Source organism: Echinops telfairi, unplaced genomic scaffold, assembly GCF_000313985.2.
Source record: "Echinops telfairi isolate 266 unplaced genomic scaffold, ASM31398v2 ScPeMD7_9;HRSCAF=40, whole genome shotgun sequence".
Classification (NCBI taxonomy): Eukaryota; Metazoa; Chordata; class Mammalia; order Afrosoricida; family Tenrecidae; genus Echinops; species Echinops telfairi.
The window spans coordinates 12380562-12398293 of record NW_022103906.1 but is presented as its reverse complement, the minus strand read 5'-3'; the positions used below and the strand labels follow the sequence as shown (position 1 = coordinate 12398293).

The following is a 17732-nucleotide window of genomic DNA, read 5'->3' as shown; positions in this document are numbered from 1 at the left end:
GGAGGGGGGAGCGGGGAGGGAGGGGAAAAATGAGGACCTAATGTCGGGGGTTTAAATGGAGAGAAAATGTTTTGAGAAACGATGTACAAATGCGCATTACACAATTGATGTGTGTATGGATTGTGATAAGAGTTGTATGAGCCCCTAATAAAATGTTTAAAAATAATAATAATAAAATAAAATAAAAATAAAAAGAAAGAAAGAAAAGACAGCAGGAAATATAAAAAATGATAACAAACTTGAAATGGGTCAGAAGGGAGATCAAATGATAAGGTGTTACATTTAAGCCTAACTACATCTGCTAAAATTGACTTTAGAAGGCTCACACACCCCTTCACTATGGTTGGAGGGGATTCACTGGAGGCTCAATCCATACAGGGGCCCTGCAAATGGATTTGGGGCTCCCAGTGTCATCCATAGCCTCTGCAAACCAAGTGCTTTGAGCACTTTTTAGGCATCTTGATTATGAGAGGTCAGATGCATTAAGGTATTGCCCGTGGACAGTGCCTCCTCCGCACTTATCAACATGGTTAAGTTCCAAAGACCAGGTCACTATGCAGACATCAGCATCATGAAGACATGAAGGATGACCACATCAGATCGCAAAAATTGAGTATAACTGTCAAATTACATCATCAGACTGCCAAATCATATTGCTATATAGCCCCCTCCCCCGACAGCATTCCATAACTACCAAACCACTGAGAAGTCTGGCCCAGCTAATTGACACCTTTAAGTGTCCCGGCCAGTGTTCCCCTCGCCTCACACGGCAGCATTCAGCACTGCTTAGACATACGCCATTAGTGCACAGCTAGAGTAGTTTGCTCGTTGGGTTGTTTTTACTGTTCACTCCGTGTACGAGGTTGAGCAATGGCAGAGAGGATAAATGAGGAGCAGCTGTACTTCAGGCCCTAGCTCTGGGCAGTCTCCCTAGTGCTAGTTCTCCCTTCTCTGCACCCACGGGAGATCACTGCTTTGCTGACTCACTGAGTGCTGGGCAGAGCTGCTCGGAGGAAGGCAGCTTACCATCCGGACCCATGCAAGTGTCTCCGCGTTGCTGCCGTGTTCCTGGCATCGTTATCGCTAGCATCCCCCATGTCACATGCCCAGGGCTCAGATTTGGATGGTAAAGTAAATGCTTTTATACATGCTGTTCCAACTATCTCCAGCCCTTCATTTGCTTGTGAACATCCTTCAACCTGACTGTCTCCTCCCCCGAGCAGCTGCCCTCGATAGCTGTGTGCCACTTCCCTCCTCCTGACACGGGCCAGAGTTCCTGGTTCCTTCCTTGTCCTCTCACATCGCCTACCAGCATCTGCTGCTGTTCCACTCATTGGCCCCCGAGCCTGCCAATCTCTCAAAGGAAGGAACTCTGTCTTCAGTCCTTGACTTCCTCAAGGTGTAGTTCAATATCCAGCGTGTAATATAGGTGCTCAATACATTTTTTCAAAATAAGCTCCATGGACCTATTCCCATAGCTTGAGGCCCAAGGTTTGTAGGTACATGGTTGAGATCAGGCCTCTCACCACATGCACGCACACTTAAATCCCAAAACCAATTATATGCAAGTGGAAAACCATATAAATGTTAAGTACAGAAACAAATTAAACACAAACGGAAAACCACATATTTATTGTCTTTGACCTCCTAGGTCCCCAGACCTCTCGCGATGCGGAAAGAAGGAATCCAGACCAGAAAACGGAAGCCCAAGAACCTTAACAAAACTAAGACGGCAGCAGGTGAGCAGGAGCTCGGCTGTGATGAGACGAAGGAGCTCTGTGTGAGAGCTCCTGCACTGTGTCCTCAACTAGAGGGGCGACTTCAGGTGGCCGCAGGACAGAAGAATTCTGTCCGCCCCAGCCTTTTCAGAATAACAAAGTGAAAACGTAAAATAGAGTAACAAAAAGTGAAAAAGTAATGGCACCGGGAGACGTGCTGGAAATTTTAAAATTCGGCTCAATTCCCAATTGCGAAAACAGCCACGTGGCATGCTCTGTTCTGCAGTGTCGCAGGCCACGTGCCCTGAGAGCCCAGTCCTTTCCATTCTCTGTAAGTTCACTGGGATCCAGGAGGACAGGGTCACATTAATTACATTCACAACAAATATTTAATCAAAGTATAATTAATAGTAAGCATTTGTACTCTGGGAGTTCCTGGATAGTACTTCGGGTTAAGTGCTAGACTACTAACGGGAAGGTTGGCAGTTTGATGCCACACACAGACGCTTTGGAAGGCGGCCTGAGGGTCTGCTTCCCAAAGCCACAGCCTTTAAAGCCAAGTGAGCAGCCCTACTCTGTACACAGGGTGTTGCCAGGAGTCAGAACTGGCTTGACAGCAACCGCCCCTTCACTTGCCAAGGCCTCTTTCCACCATTGTCTCAGTGGCTCTCACAAGAGCACCGCAAGGACCAATTCATTATGCCCCTTTTACTGAGCAAACCGAGGCTGAATGAGGGCAAATGACTTACCCCGAGTCACATGCACCTCATCGGTAGGTCTGGAATTTAAACCCCAGCATTTAACCATCAGGACCCATCCTCTGTTCAGAACGCCACTCACTCTCATGATTGAGAATGACGACCACTCATGTCTCCCATCAAGAATGTTAGCTCCTTGACCCTGCTGCCAAATGAGCAATCTGACTGGCAAACCCTGCAGTCCCAGAGAAATATGCTAGCTCATCTGAAGGGAAGGTTATCTTCCAACTTAACCAACCAACCAAACAAACCCAAACCCACCAAACTCACTGCCATTGAGCTGATACCAAGTCACCGCGACCCGACAGGGCAGTAGCACTGCTCCTGTGAGTTTCTGGGAGTGGAGACTCATCCCTCTCCCAAGGAATGGCTGGTAGTTTGAACTGCAGACCTTGTGGTTAGCAACCCAACTCGTATCCACTACGCCACCACGGTAAAGTCAGAGAAAATGCCCTTTCCATGTGGAGAACATGACCAAAGTCTTCCTTGCCTAGGCTTCATAATGACCGGTGCCCTCTGGCAGTCGTGTTTCTGGTCTTCGAGGTCTCCTGCTGCTTCCAGCATGTTTGGTGGGGGTGTGTGTGTCCCATTTCCATAGAGGCTAGAAACACAGGGGTGCAGGCTCCTCATTGTTCAGGTGCACCGTCCCTGCTCCAAACCCAGAATGTTTGGTCCAGCAACAAAGCTTAATCAGAACTGCTGCCGAGGCTGTTGATGGCCCTTAGCTCCCCCATTCAGCACCGACTAGTCCCTGTGTTGCTGGAGAAATGCCCATGTCCTCATATCCCATGGAGAGTATTGCGATATTATGTAATATGCAGCATTTGACCTTTTAAAGGCCTCAAAGTTTTGAAGCCTGAAACATATTGTAGCCCCGAGGCTTGAGGTGAGGTTTGGTAAACTTGCCACTTGAGAAAAACAAAAAGAACCACCTTGAAACTCAAGGACCCCTGTCCCATTTGGAGAGTTGTCGGCTTACACTGATGCGGGACCCCTACTTCTCTCCTCAGCAAGTGTAAATAAAGCCCGTGGCCCGGACCTCTCCAGGCTGTCTCTAGGGACTGCCATCTGCTTGTCCCTGTCTGTGTGCCCTGACTCTGCCTTGTTCCAGGTCCTTCTGCCAGTGAGGGCCTTCCTTCCACCAGCAGTACCTCCAGCAACTCCAACAATGCAACCACCAGCAGCAGCGAGGAGATGCGCCCCATCAAGACGGAGCCTGGGCTGTCCTCTCACTATGGGCACACCAGCCCCATGTCCCAGGTGTGTATGCCCAGTCGGTGGTGGGGGTGGGGGCGGGGGCACGGGCCGGCCGTAGACTCAGTACAGGTAGCCTTGCACCATGCAGCCCTGCCCGGCCTCCAGCAGGTGGCAGGCTCCACGCGGGGCTGCAAATCCCCATAGAAGAGCCAAGCCTTGCTCTTAGTGCTTCCTGGACCCATGCCCACGGGCTGTCGACACAAGGGCATTTGATCAAGCTGCAAGGATTTGCGATGCACACGTCCTCACACACATCCCTAACAGCTTCTCCATGACAAGCCCTTTGGAGACATGGGAGGAGGGTGTTCAGGTGCCATACAGCACGAGGGGCATAATGACATCCCGATCAGACGTGCCTGTTGGAGTTAGTGGGAAAATGGAATGAAGAGATTATGGCTTTTGTGCACAAACTGCTTGAAGCCCCTGTGTGGATTTTAAAAGAGCCCAGTGTTTAATTCACATATTCTTTATTAGTTAAACTAGTATCATTTGGTTTCGAGAAGAGTTTAGGGGATATATTTAGTTTGAGGCGTAAAGATTATCTTAGTCTAAGGGTTTACTCAACCTTTATGACTCCAGAAGGTATGGATTCCGTGAAAATTTGGGATTCTGTTCTGCATTTCCTCCCTTTTGATCAAGATACAGGGTCTTCGATCAGTCTGTTCTTAATGGTAGCCGGTGACTTGCGCAGTGAGGGTGGAGGGTGGGCCCAAGTGCATGCAGCTGCAGAGGGCTGGGTCAGCAGCAGCCTTGGGTCCCTCTTGCTCCCATACCCTTTCTTCCCACTCTGTTTCCCATGTTTGGGGTCAGCATGTTCCCAAGCTTTCTGAAGTCCAATGGCCTAATGAGATTCCCCTGCTGTCAGGATAAATAGGTAGCTGGTCCCATAGAATCAAAAGAGCCAGGAACCCCTCTGGGCAGAGAACAAGACCTCTCTAGTTCACTGTGCAGGACTGATGGTGATAAGATTGTGAAAAATGTCCTCAGTACCCATCAGACTTGCTGGAGAAACAGGAAGGGTGGCTCAGCCCTCCTGGATCAGAGCTGGTGTATTTGGGCATCAGAAGTAGCTGGGGAGTCACCCGGAAGCTTTTCTTCCAAGATCTCAGGGTGGCGAAAAAATGAACCACCCCTCAGTCTTTGCTTTGCCCTTGTTCTTTGACAAAGAGATCTCTCCTCCTTCCGTGGGGGGGCGGGGGGGGTGATTTGTCTATTGCAACAGAGTTCCCTTCTCTAGCCTTAAGAGTTATTCCACTCAATTCATCTCTCGCTTTTTGCTTCTAGACGTTCTCGGTCAGTGCAATGTCTGGCAACGGGCCCTCCATCCACCCGGTCCTCTCGGCTCTGAAGATCTCCCCACAAGGCTACGCCTCTTCTGTTAGCCAGTCGCCACAGGCCAGCTCCAAGCAGGACTCCTGGAACAGCCTGGTCTTGGCTGACAGTCACGGGGACATCATCACTGCCTAATCCCACCTCCTTCCCTCCTCAAATTCCTGCACAGTCTTGGGACTTGGAGGTCAGCAGAGAGGGAGGCTCCGGCTGTCCATGGCCGGCCGCCCCTCTGGCTGGGAATGACTCCAGAAGAACAGTTGGGAAGAAACTTGAAGTCTGTGATTTGGTGAGGGGCAGCGTTCCCTTTGTCAGATGCCTCCATGAGGAGGGGACCTGGGAAGAGCCCAGACTGACACAGAAGAGCCACTGTCCTTCACCAAGAGCACAGGAAGTCGCCTCTGCGTAGTTAGAGACTTTTCTTTCCCTCCTCCCTTCTGCTCCGCCCCCACTGTGGCCTCAGAGCTCTGCTGTAGGAGACTGGAACCGCCCCACGGGGTCTCCCAGGCTAGTATCTCCAGAAGTGGGTCACCAGGTCTTTTCTTCCTCAGTGCCACAAGTGGATGCCAACTCCTATTCTTCCAACTCTCGGCTGAGTGCCGCCAGGGATCCTGGTGGTCTAAGACAGTGGCTTTACAATCCTGCTCTGGATTCCAGGGAGCTGAGTGGCAGCAAAGGGGGCAGGGCCCTGGGAACCCCGCTCTGGCCCAAACTGGAGCATCTGTTCTCTGTGTGTCTTGGATGCTACAGAGCACCGTGGGGGCAGCCCCTGCCCTTGCCCACACTCCCCTTGAGGCTTAGCATGTCCTCGCATCCCCAGGACCAGATCCGACTCCAGACATACTGGGAGTGAGGTCGATGTTACTGAATGTTTCAGGGAGGGAGATGGGGACTTCACCCCCACCACACGGTATAGCTTCATCGAAATTGCACCCTAGTGACCAGGCCTCCCCAGAAGCCCTTCCCCTGCTCACAGCCTCCTCCTCTTGCTCCTTCATTCCACTTCCAAGGCCTCTTAAAATGCAAACCCTTCCTACTGCCCTGAGTGATTGAGCTCTGCTTCCAGTGGGTGCCCGTCTCTCCTGCCCGTTCCGTAGTTAGCCTAACAGCCGCCACCCAACAGCCTCCATTTGCCCCGTCCCACACAGAGGAGTTCCAGGGAAGAACAACATGTTCTGCTGCTAGCACCCATTTGACAGACACTCATGTTCCGTGGACACGGTCCCCTGGCTGGGCCAGGGCTCTCAGTGGACCTGCCACTTGCCCTCTGCAGATGGATGTACTTCACGGTCAGACAGAAAGCACAGAGTACCTGGACCCTGCCTCTATGTCCCAGTGGAAGGGAGCCTTTTGTCCAGAAGGAGAAGCACCTGAGAGATTTCACAATGTAAATTAAAACAAGCAAACCAGAACTCGCAAAGGAAGGAGATGACCCTGCCGGTCGGGCCTTGACGGAGCCTCCAGCTCTGCGCTGTCCCGGAGCTCGGCCTGTTTCTCTCCTCGAGGCTCCGAGTGCGCCATCGGTTCCCGGGATGCATGAAGACTCCCTCCTTGTCCTTGTCATCAACAGAGCTCGCTGACTGTGGCCTTGCCAAGCCCTACCCCGAAGCCCCTTGCCCCCCACCCAAAAACCCTACTGGCTGTAGCAGAGAAGATCTTTAAGACGTGAATCTGTTGTAATCATCATTTACATTCTTTTCTTCCATGAAGGCCACCCTAATATATCTACCCTGACCCACAAACCTGTTAACCTGGTCTTAAGGTGGAATGGCTGTAAAATCAGTATTTAACTAATAAATTTATCTGTACTCCTTCCCGGTCAGAGGTCTTCACTGGGAGATTTGCAGCTGCTGTCGGCAAGCAGGTCCTGAGCCACAGCGCTCCTTGCTGGTCTGCTGCTTACAAAGACCTTTGAACATGGTTTCCTCTGTCCATTGTTGGAAGTTGGCCAAGGCTTCCTGTGTGTGTGATGCTGACTGGAAACCAACAGGTGACCTCTAGGCCTCTTCCAGAGGGGGCAGGGCCAGTTGTTAACTAAAGCTCCTTGTGGCCCAACAGATGTCTCTCAAAGAAAGGAGAGCTCGTTTTAGATCTTTTGAACCCAACCTGGTAAAAGGTATGTGTTAGATGGCCATGCTACGGAGCGCTTGCTGTTTTCTGTTTTTCTTCCTGGTTTGATCCAAACAAGCCCCTGAAGGGGCAAATCATGCCCCACACCCAGGGGAGAGGGGCTCAAAGTCTTCCTTCCTTTAGTGATCTTGTTCCCATTTTCCTAGGCTATGGAGTTGCTTAATTGCTTCAGCTAAAAGGTGTGAGTGGGTGGGGAGTCCCGAGGCAGAACCTGGACAGTGGAACCCAGACAGCTCAAGTGCCTTCATTCAGAACTGGTCGTGGTGGTTTTCTGCCCCTCTCCTGGATTATGCCAAGCCCACTTGGCCACTAAGGGTCATTTAACCTTGTACACCTCCCTTATTATTTTTGAACAGGTAAGGGGGCGGGGAGAACCCAACTATTCACACCCATGTTTGGAGGCAACATCAGGAAAACTTTCAACTTTGCTAAAGATGAGCCAAGCCTATTAAACATAACTAGCACTTCTGAGAGGATTAGGCAGTTGATAATGCTAATGACTAAGAGTAATAAAAAAGCACAGGAAACCCCACCAGGACTTGTGTTTCCCTTAGGAAGTATGCACAGGTTTTCTGATAAGGAAGTCTTTAAAATAGTCTTGCCACTTTCATGATTACTTTCAGAATGCAGTTCTATACAAGATGAGCATCTTCCTTACTCAATGACTGATCCATTATACAGTCATAACTACCTCATACACTGTCACCCAATTTGATTCAGCCTCCTTTCTCCCTAGGCAGGGTTCCTTCCCAAAGTTAAATCTATCTGCAGAGGAGTTGCTACTAATCCAAACCCAAACCAAACCCATTGCCATCAAGGCGATGCAGACGCGTAGCGACCACCTAGGACAGGGTAGCAGTGCCCCTATGAGTTTCTGAGACTGCAACTCTTAACAGGACTAGAAAGCCCTGTCTTTCACCAGTGGAGCTGCTGGTGGTTGTGAACTGGAGACCTTGTGCTTAGCTGTAACCACTATGCCACCAGAGTTGCTTGCTACTAATCAGGGTGTTATAAAAGATGCAATTCCCAGCCAGCTGTTCCAAGATGGTTAGGAGTTGGCTGAGGTGTGTGTGTGGGTGGGTGGGGGGGTAGGGTGAGCAATAAGGGCGCCATTAGAATAAATGTTCCAATATGGCCAGAGGAGGGGCCAGTATGCGAGTGTCTGCATAAGAAATCCTACCTTTCAGCCACCCTCTGGCTGTGACGTCACCCTTAGAAGCACAAGCCAATTAAACACAGAAGAACATTAACCCTTAGTGTTTGACCGCTGCATGTTTTTGGAGGCAGGTGGGGAGTAGCAGATTCTGCTGTAATTATGTTCTGCTTGGGTCAACAGTAATGGAGAGAAGTTTATAGTCCCTGAACATCAGCTACCAAATGGAACAAAAGAGCAAACTCACTGCCTTCGAGGATATTCCGAGTTAGAGTGAGCCTACAGGACAGGGTAGAACTGCCCCTGTGGGGTCCTGACATGAACTCTGCAGTAGTAGAAAGCCCCATCTTTCTCCTGAAAAACTGCTGTTGGTTTTTGTGTTCATCCGGATTGACTGGAGAAACAAATCCAGGGAGACTCGTGTGTGTCCGAGAGAACATTATATCAAAGAGCAATTATACATTAAGAAAACATCCTAGCCCAGATCAAGTCCATAAGTCCGATATCACCCTATCTGTTGATACTAGACTATAAATTCCTCTTTAGACTCACGCAGCCATGCAGTGATGCTGAATGCAGGAAGATCACAGGCCAGTGGGTGGAAAGTCTTGTGGATCCAATGGTGGTGGAAGCATCTCGACACAGGCATGGGTCTCCATGTGGCTCCTCCAGCTCCAGGGCTCTGCTTCCATATGTGTAACTCTAACAGGAAGATGAAGCAGAGAGTGTGGGCCTGGCCTCCAGTGAGCTATTTATCTCCTTAGCGCCTCTAAGTGAGGTCATCAAGCTGTGACCTGATTGTCGGGTTAAACTCCACCCCTTCATTCTTAATAGTCTCAAGTTGACACCTGATTATGTAACTACCACAGTTTTGAACTAGTGACCTGGCAGTTATCAGCCCAACGTGGAACCACCAGAGCTCTCAAAGAGACTAACCAAAATAAATAAAAACCTCACTGCTGTTGAATTAGTTCTGACTCATGGGGACCCTATAGGACAGGGTAGAATGCCTGTGGGTTTCCCAGACTGTAACTGTTTACAGAAGTATCAAGCCTTGTCTTTCTCCCATGGACTGCCTGGTGGTTTCAAACTGCCAACCTTTCAGATTGCAGCCCAGAGCTTAACCACTAAGACACCAAACTCACTCTAATAGAACTAATGTGGGGGTTATTTGGACAACCCCCACCCCCACCCCAGAGTTCCCAGAAATTGTTGGTTTGAATACTGAGTGCAGAAAGGCACCACCACAGTGGTGGTTTTATCATTTCAAAGCCTTGAAAGCTATTCTACCACATTGTATACAAGCCTTGCTTGAAGCTCAAACACGCACATCCAGACCTTCGGACCAGCCTCTCAAAGCTTGCAGGTGTGAAGCATAGAGGGAAAGTGGCCTAGACGCTCAGCTCTCCATCTGTGGCCCACCATCCCCACCCCCACCCCAGCACTTGCTCTGGCTTCCAGTTCAGAGACCTCTCCACACCTGCCCTCCGGAGTCATGCTGCCCAATGAAGCACTGGCCTCTAGGATTAACGTTTTAAAAAAAAAAAAAGGTTTTTGTATCCCCTATGGGTAGCTGAGGCAGTGGTTAAAAAAAAAGACTATTAAAATAACACACAAAAAAATGATGATAACATTAAAACCAGCTTAGTTGTTTTAAGTCTCCCCCCCCCCCCCCCCTTCCCCCCCCCCCTCCTCTTTTTTCTTTCCTGGCCTTGGCTTTGCCAGCTCACGCTGACAGAAACTTAGGTTGCTTCTTCGCAGAGGTGACTGCACAGATGTGCTCTGGGTTAAAAAGAGCCCAAACCAACAACCAAACTCACTGCCATCAAGTCAGTTCCAACTCACAGTGACCCCAGAACTGAGGAACACTCTGGGCTTCTGAGACTGTCACCTCTTTGTGGGAGTAGAAAGCCTCATCTTTCTCCTGTGCAGCAGCTGGTAGTTTCCAACTGTGGAGCTTGCAGCCCACTGAGGAGATCACTGTGCTACCAGGGCTCCCTAAAAAGAACAGAGGAATGATTTAAAATACACCCACCATGTAGCAGTGCGATTGGATCCAGGCTGCAGACATGGGGGCAGGTCCTCCTTGGGGTGGCCAGGGCACAAAGAGGGGCATTTCTCTCCTTCCATGTCACGAGGGATAAAAGAGATACACACAGCTCCACCTCTCCCCACCCTGGGCTCCATTCTGCTTGGGCTCCATCTGTAGGGGCGGGGCATGCCTACTGAGAAACAAGTGAATAGGCCTTAATGGTGGCACTCCTGAGGTTCTCATCATGTTTGAAGCCTCCCAGGCAGGTTCCTAACTCGTGAACCGGACAGCACGAGTTCATTCGGAAGCAGCTGAATACTAGTAGACTACTACAGAGTTACTGTGTGCCTCTGAGCTAGCTGTTCTTTTTTTAATCATTTTATTGGGCCTCATACAACTCTTATCACAATCCATACATACATTTATTGTGTCAAGCACATTTGTACATTTGTTGCCATCATCATTTTCAAAACATTTTCTTTCTACTGAGTCCTTGGTATCGGCTCCTCATTTTTTCCCCTCCCTCTCCTATCCTCCCTCCCTCATGAACCCTTGATAATTTATAAATTATTATTTTTCATGTCTTACACTGACCAATGTCTCCCTTCACCCACTTTTCTGTTGTCCATCCCCCAGGGAGGGGGTTATATGTAGATCATTGTGATTATTTTCCCCTTTCTCCCTTCCCCTTCTTCCCCTCCTGGTATCGCTACTCTCATTATTAGTCCTGAAGTGTTATCTCTCCTGGATTCCCTGTGTTTCCAGCTCTTCTCTGTACCCATGTATATGCTCTGGTCTATTCGGATTTGTAAGGTAGAATTGAGATCATGATAGTGGGGCGGGGGGAAGCATTAAAGAACTAGAGGAAAGTTGTATGTTTCATTTTTGCTATACTGCACCCTGACTGGCTCGTCTCCCCACCCCGACCCCCCCGCAAAGGGATGTCCAGTTGCCTACAGATGGGCTTTGGGTCTCCACTCCACACTCCCCCTCGTTCACAATATGATTTTTGTTCTTTGATGCCTGATACCTGATCTTATCGACACCTCATGATCACACAGGCTGGTGTGCTTCTTCCATGTGGGCTTTGTTGCTTCTCAGCTAGATGGTCGCTTTTTATCTCAAGCTTTAAGACCCCAGACACTGTATCTTTTGATAGCCAGGCACCATCAGCTTTCTTCACCACATTTGCTTATGCACCCATTTGTCTTCAGCTATGGTGTCTGAAAGGTGATCATAATGGAATGCCAGGTTAACAAAACAAAGTGTTATTGTGTTGAGGGAGTACTTGAGTAGAGGCCCAATGTCCATCTGCTATCTTAATACTAAACCTGTAAATATATGTACATAGATCTACTTCCCCATCGTCATATATATTTACATATGTACATGCCTGTATTTAGACCTCTATAAATGCTCTTTGCCTCCTAGTTCTTTCCTCTATTTCCTTTTACTTTCCTCTTGTCCCACTATCATGTTCAGTCTTCATTTGGGTTCCAGTAATTCTTCTCGGTTACAATGCCCTTGATCATACCCTCCCAGGCCTCTTACACCACCCCCTTGCCATCGATTTTAGATCACTTGCTGTTCCCTTGTCCCTAGGTTTGTTAACACCCACTTCCATTCCCCTACCTCCCCCTCTCGCATGTCCCCCCAGAACCGTTGGTCCCGTTGTTTTCTCCTCCAGATTGTTTATCCTGCCTATATTATCTAGACACACCTGCAGAGATGATAATAATATGCACAAAAGCAAGACAGAGCAACACAAAGCAACAAAAGAAAACAAAACAACAACCCCCCCAAAAAGCCTGTAAATAGTTCAAGATCTGTTTGTTGGCCTTTAGGAGTGTTTTCCCGTCGAGTCTGATGTGGTGTCACACCCTGGCCCCAGAGTCTAGTTTTGGTATTCGCTGGGGACTTCATTGCTGTTCCCCTTGCTGTTCTGTTGCAAACCCTTAGTGTTGTCCCTCATAGTGCTATGGGTCAATGAGGGACATCGTGCCTCATGGCGGGTCTGGCCCCATGGTCTTCTCTGTGCATTGGCTGCTCTGAGCAGGAATATCCTCAGGGCTTGGTGGGCTAGGATATTCTCCATTCTCTCTTCCTCCCCCTTCATTTGCTCCGTGTGCTCTGATCAGACATGTCCCTCTCCCTGAGCTGTAGCTTCAGTGCTGTCCTCTGAAGTGAATTCTTCAGCGTGGAGGGGGTACTGTAGTTGGGACTAGGGCAATCTAGCTGTTCTTTAAGCTGCAACTGCTTAGATGAAATGGTTTGTAATTAAAGATGTAAAAAAAAAAAAGAGAGGTTTCACTCCTGTCTCTTTAAAATTCAATTAAATTTTTTAAAATATTAAGTATCTATGATTTTTATGATCCTTGTATATCTGAGACTATTAAGCTAGGACAGAGGACATATAGGGTTACCAAAAAGCCCCACCACCCACCAGGAAGGTGATGTCACTCACTTTGGGAACACTGATCTAGAGAGGCTCCTGGCATTCAGTGGAACAAACTGGACCCGGAATACATCTTCCTGTTGAGCTAAGAAGTCAAAACAATTGAACTGAGCCCAGGACCATTGTCAAGGCCCAGGAAGCTGCTTGGCTTCAGAGATGTCGTATAGTCTAAACTCTAACTGCTTGCACAGTCACCTGAGGGCAGGGTCCACAGAAGGTAGTAGTCCTATTCATAGGAAGGGGCAGGGCTGGGCTCTAGGGAAGTGCCATGGGTTTCAGAAGCTGCTATGGACTTGGGGACAAATGTATTGCTACAGCTCTCAATAGCTGGCCTGGGAGGAGTTGAATGAAATAGAAAGAAAATTGAACCCGCAGGAAAAAGCAAGCCTAGAGAGAGCATTTGTGACTTATTTACAAATCAGGAGTGGCCCCGGAGATTATCTGGGTTAAACCTTGTTCGTCCCCAAGGCAAGAGGAAGAGTAGTGTTCCTGGCATTGCACAACACTGTCTCTGCTGAGAAGGCCGTGGGCTTCAGACGTGAAGGCCCTGTCCTTGCAGTTTAGTGCGCTCACCATGTGGGGGCGCCGGCGTCCTCCTCTCCTTTTCTACCTCTAGAATTCACTAGCCTGGTTTTCAAGCAATCGGTGACAACAGTCTAGAACAGTGGGTCTCAACCTTCCTAATGCCGCGACCCTTTAATACAGTTCCTCACGTGGTGGCGACCCACCCTCGACCATAAAATTATTTCCGTTGCTACTTCATAACTAATTTTGCTACTTTTATGACTCAGGTGACCCCTGTGAAAGGATCATTTGACCATCAAAGGAGCCTCGACCCACAGGTTGAGAACCACTGGTCTAGAAAGTTGGTCCATAAAATAGTTCTGCTTGTTGAGCACATCTGACACCTCATGTGAGACACTGCTGGTAGTTTGATATATACTCAATATTTTCATATGTCTTCAAACATGTTACAATATAGACAGGTGTATAGCATGAATTTAACTCATAAGACTCAGAGTGCAGAATCACATCTATTTGACTGCAGAATCTGGGTGTTTACACACACACACACAAGCAAACCTGAAAGCAGGGGAAAGCCTGTACATTCTGGGTCTACTTCCCAGAGCATAAAGGCAAAGTCTTTCCAGATCTTTCTAGAGATTAGGGCGCATGCTTGTTCCGATCTCTAACTTACCTGTTGTGAAACAAGGATGCAGAGCCCTGACTAGTTCAACACACCCGCCCCCGCCCCCCCCAATATATTTGTGAAGGCATTTCTGTTTGAAAATAGGATTTTATGTGGATTAGATAACCCCCAGCAGGGCCAGTACTAATCTGAGTTAGAAAAGAGCAGATGAGTCACAGAGCTCCATACGTGGTGGGTGAGAGGTGAGAGGTGGGGGTGGTGGAAACAAATACCAGGTAAGGAGCATCCACAAGCAGCCAAGGAACGCTGGGCCCAGCAGCAAGTGAGGACTCAAGACTGCTGCAACTTCAAGTTAGAATCCAGTCCCCAGGACTGTGAGAAAACACCAGTCTGTTCTTTAGAGCCACCCACTGTGGGACGTGTGTCCCAGCAGCATTCCAACAAACAAACAAACAACCCCCCTCTCTGCCATGGAGTCCCCTCTGACTCATTAGAGACCCCACAGGTCCACCTTGAGGGGGTGGAAAGCTTCAACTTTCTCCTGCAGAGCCACTGGTAGTCTTGAACTGCACCCGGCCTCCTTTGGAAGGAGCAACTGGATCGACCCAGGAAGCCCTCCACTCCACGTGTTCCCCAGGTGAAGCCCCACCATGTGGGTCAGAATCTCAACCACCTTTCAGGAGCAATTCAATTCAGATTTCTTCTCTCCTCCAGCCCTATTGTCATGGGTATGATCACTTTAGTCCCTTGGGAGAAAGCAGAGGAGGAGGGTGAGTCTTGGAGAGCTGGGCACTGACCCTCACAGTGTGGGGGAATCCTGCAGAGTTTGGGGCTGCCCCGTAATCCAGGAGACAGCCCAAAAGGAATAATTCAAAGACGTTACATTTTAGCTCTGTGCCAGGCCCAGTGCTAAGAGCTTTGTCAATACATCCTCACAGTAACCCAATGAGGTAGACATTTCACTCCTTTTGACAGATGAAAAAACACTAAAGAAAGGTTATGTTTCTTGCTCAGTGACTCCCAGTCATGTGGCAGGTTTTAAAGGAGAAAAAGCCCACTGCCAAGGTGTGGGATAGAAAAAGACTTTTCCCCAACGTTTTCTCCCCAAAGAGATGCCAAACATTAGAGGCTACTTGCCAGCTCATGGTGGGAGGTCAGATGCATTCAGCCTTCAGACTAATGTCTGGTCTTACCACAGGTGGGGCCCACTCCTTGCAGTTAAGGACAATGGATTACTTCTCCCTGAAGACATTCAGACATCAGTCTGGTCCACTGTAGGTGGGGTTCACACCCTATTGATAATGGTTTCAATGGAGTACCAGAGAACAGGTCAAACTGGCTCAGTGACATCCAAAATTAGGCTGCCTCCCTGAATCTAGGATCCGCCCATCTTGCCACATGTATATCCCCAATACCTCCCTTTCCTATTGAGTGTATACCCTAGGACATCCCCCTCCCATTACTGTACAGTAGTACTATAGCACAACCCCTTCCTGTGACACATATCTTTACCCGTAATTAGGGGGCTTACCCAACTTCAAAAAGATATGTAAGCCTTGGTTAGTAATAAATCTCTCTCCTGTCCTGTACCACCAAAAGGAGCTGAGGTGAGCATGCTACCATGAGATGTGTCTGACTCCTTCATTTTACTCTCCTATCTCTCAGATTCTCTATGACTTTACTATAAGCTTTACTTATTATTGCTGTACCATTGCGCCTACTGGGCCTGTGATGATTTGTTAGGGGCGGGCTACCCTGACACCAAGGGAACAGCGTCTTGCATGCTAATCAAGCAGCATTTCACCTCTTCTGGGCCTAGGACAGCAGTTCTCAACCTGTGGGTCGCGACCCCTTTGGGGGTCAAATGACCCTTTCACAGGGGTCACTTGATTCATAACAGTAGTGAAATTACAGTGATGAAGTAGCAACGGAAATAATTTTATGCTTGGGAGTCACCACAACATGAGGAACTGTCTGAAAGAGTCGCAGCATGAGGAAGGTTGAGAACCACTGGCTTGGGATAACGGTGGATGGCCCAGTACTTCATCGTTCAGAGGAGCCCTTGTGGAGCAGTTACAGCTCTCAGCTGCACCAGAATGGCCGGTGGTTCAAACTCACCAACAGCGCCACAGGAGGCAGATATGGCAGTCTGCTTCCATAAAGATTGCAGCCTGGGAAACCCCCCAGGGCAGACCTCTGTCCTATAGGTCTGTTAGAAGTTGGAATCAACTGGACAACAATGGGTTTGGTTTGAGTCCCAGTCGATGAGCGTTTCATAGCTAACACTTCCTTTATTCATTCATTCATTCATTCATTCAACAAATACTTACTGAGTGGTTCATTAGCACCTTCTTCCGTGCAGCAATGCACCTCCAGTGCAGTCACCACCCACCTCTCCGTGAAGGCTTGTATATCACTATGCTGGCGAACAGGTTTCAGCAGAGCTTCCAAACCAAGAAGGAGAAGATGACCTTTCTACTCCCAGTAAGAGTTACAGTCTAGGACATCCAGAGGGGCAGTTCTACCCTGTCCCATAGGGCCATTGTGAGTCAAAATTAACGCCATGGCAGTGAGTTTGGTTCTGTTTGGGTCCAAACTAAGATGGAGTAGGAAAAACGGGCAGAAGAGCTAGTTGTGGGAACCAGCCCATTTCCACAGCAATGGCTCAGATGGCGCAGGACCACAAGTGTAGTTCTCATGTGTGAGTGCCATCACAAGGTAACGGCAGCCAAACGCTACCACACCACCCAGCACCTAACACCAAGCACAAGGTGCTAAGTTACTCAAAGGGTGGCCTGTGGCCCAGCAATCTGTCAACTGGGAGCTTGTGAGAAAGGCAAAATTGTGGATGCTCTCACAGATCTATGGAGACAGCACCTGGCCTGCATTTAAATAAGAGTCATTGAAGGTGATTCATATGCGCACTGAAGGGCAAGAGGCGCTGCTTTATAAGATCTCTGTCTAGATATGCTGTTTAGTAAATGAATAGCTGTAGATACATTGCACCTGGCTTGTGTTCCCATGTCTAACAAAAAGGCAATCTATGCAAAGAGCTTAGAAGGGTGTCTTCCACCTAAAAGGGAGCTCCATGAATGATAGCTATTTATTTCCACCTGTCACTTTGTGGACTGTGGTGGTTCGCATGTTGCTGTGATGCTGGCCATTAGATTACTGGTAATTCAAATACCAGTAGGGTCACCCCTCCAGAGCTTCTAGACTAAGACATATTAGGAAGAAAAGCTTGCATACCAACTTGTGAAAATTCGCCAACAAAAGTCTGTGAGTTACACATATCTGAGAAGAATCTAATTATCAAAATTCATGTAAATGTTTGACAACATAACAAGCATACTAATAACCCAATCATAAAATGGGTAAAGGACTTAAGTGGACATTTAACCAAAAAGGACATTCAAATGGCTACCAAACATGAAAAGACATCAAAATCACTAGTCACCAACCGAAAAAAAACCCAAAACCCTTCACTGCCATCGAGTCAATCCTGATTCATGGTGGCCCTGTAGCGCAAGAACTGCTCCTGTGAGTTTCCTAGGCTGAAACTCTTTATGGGAGAAGGAAGTGTTAGGTAGGCCAGCATAGGGCTGGGAGATGTCCATTAACACGTGCCCAGAGGGCCAAGCTAGGGGAACAAAGGAGTGGCACAGCGCACATGCTCAGGGTTCCCGCCAGTAGGCAAGGGTGGGCGTGAACTTGAATTGGATCACCTAGCCAGGTAAATTCAATTCAGCC

General features: G+C 48.6%; 1 protein-coding gene across 4 annotated transcripts in view; it reads left to right on the top strand.

The window, feature by feature from the left end:
• The window catches only part of GATA4 (GATA binding protein 4), a 103201-nt gene extending 96324 nt beyond the window's left edge, over positions 1–6877 (top strand). For all 4 annotated transcript variants that reach the window (XM_045286906.1, XM_045286905.1, XM_004707642.2 and 1 more), the window contains exons 5-7: positions 1652–1739; positions 3588–3736; positions 5018–6877. In XM_045286906.1, the coding sequence (XP_045142841.1) occupies positions 1652–1739; positions 3588–3736; positions 5018–5200 (420 nt within the window). In that variant the 3' untranslated portion in view covers positions 5201–6877. The remainder of the gene's footprint in view (positions 1–1651; positions 1740–3587; positions 3737–5017) is intronic.
• Positions 6878–17732: the final 10855 nt, after the last annotated feature.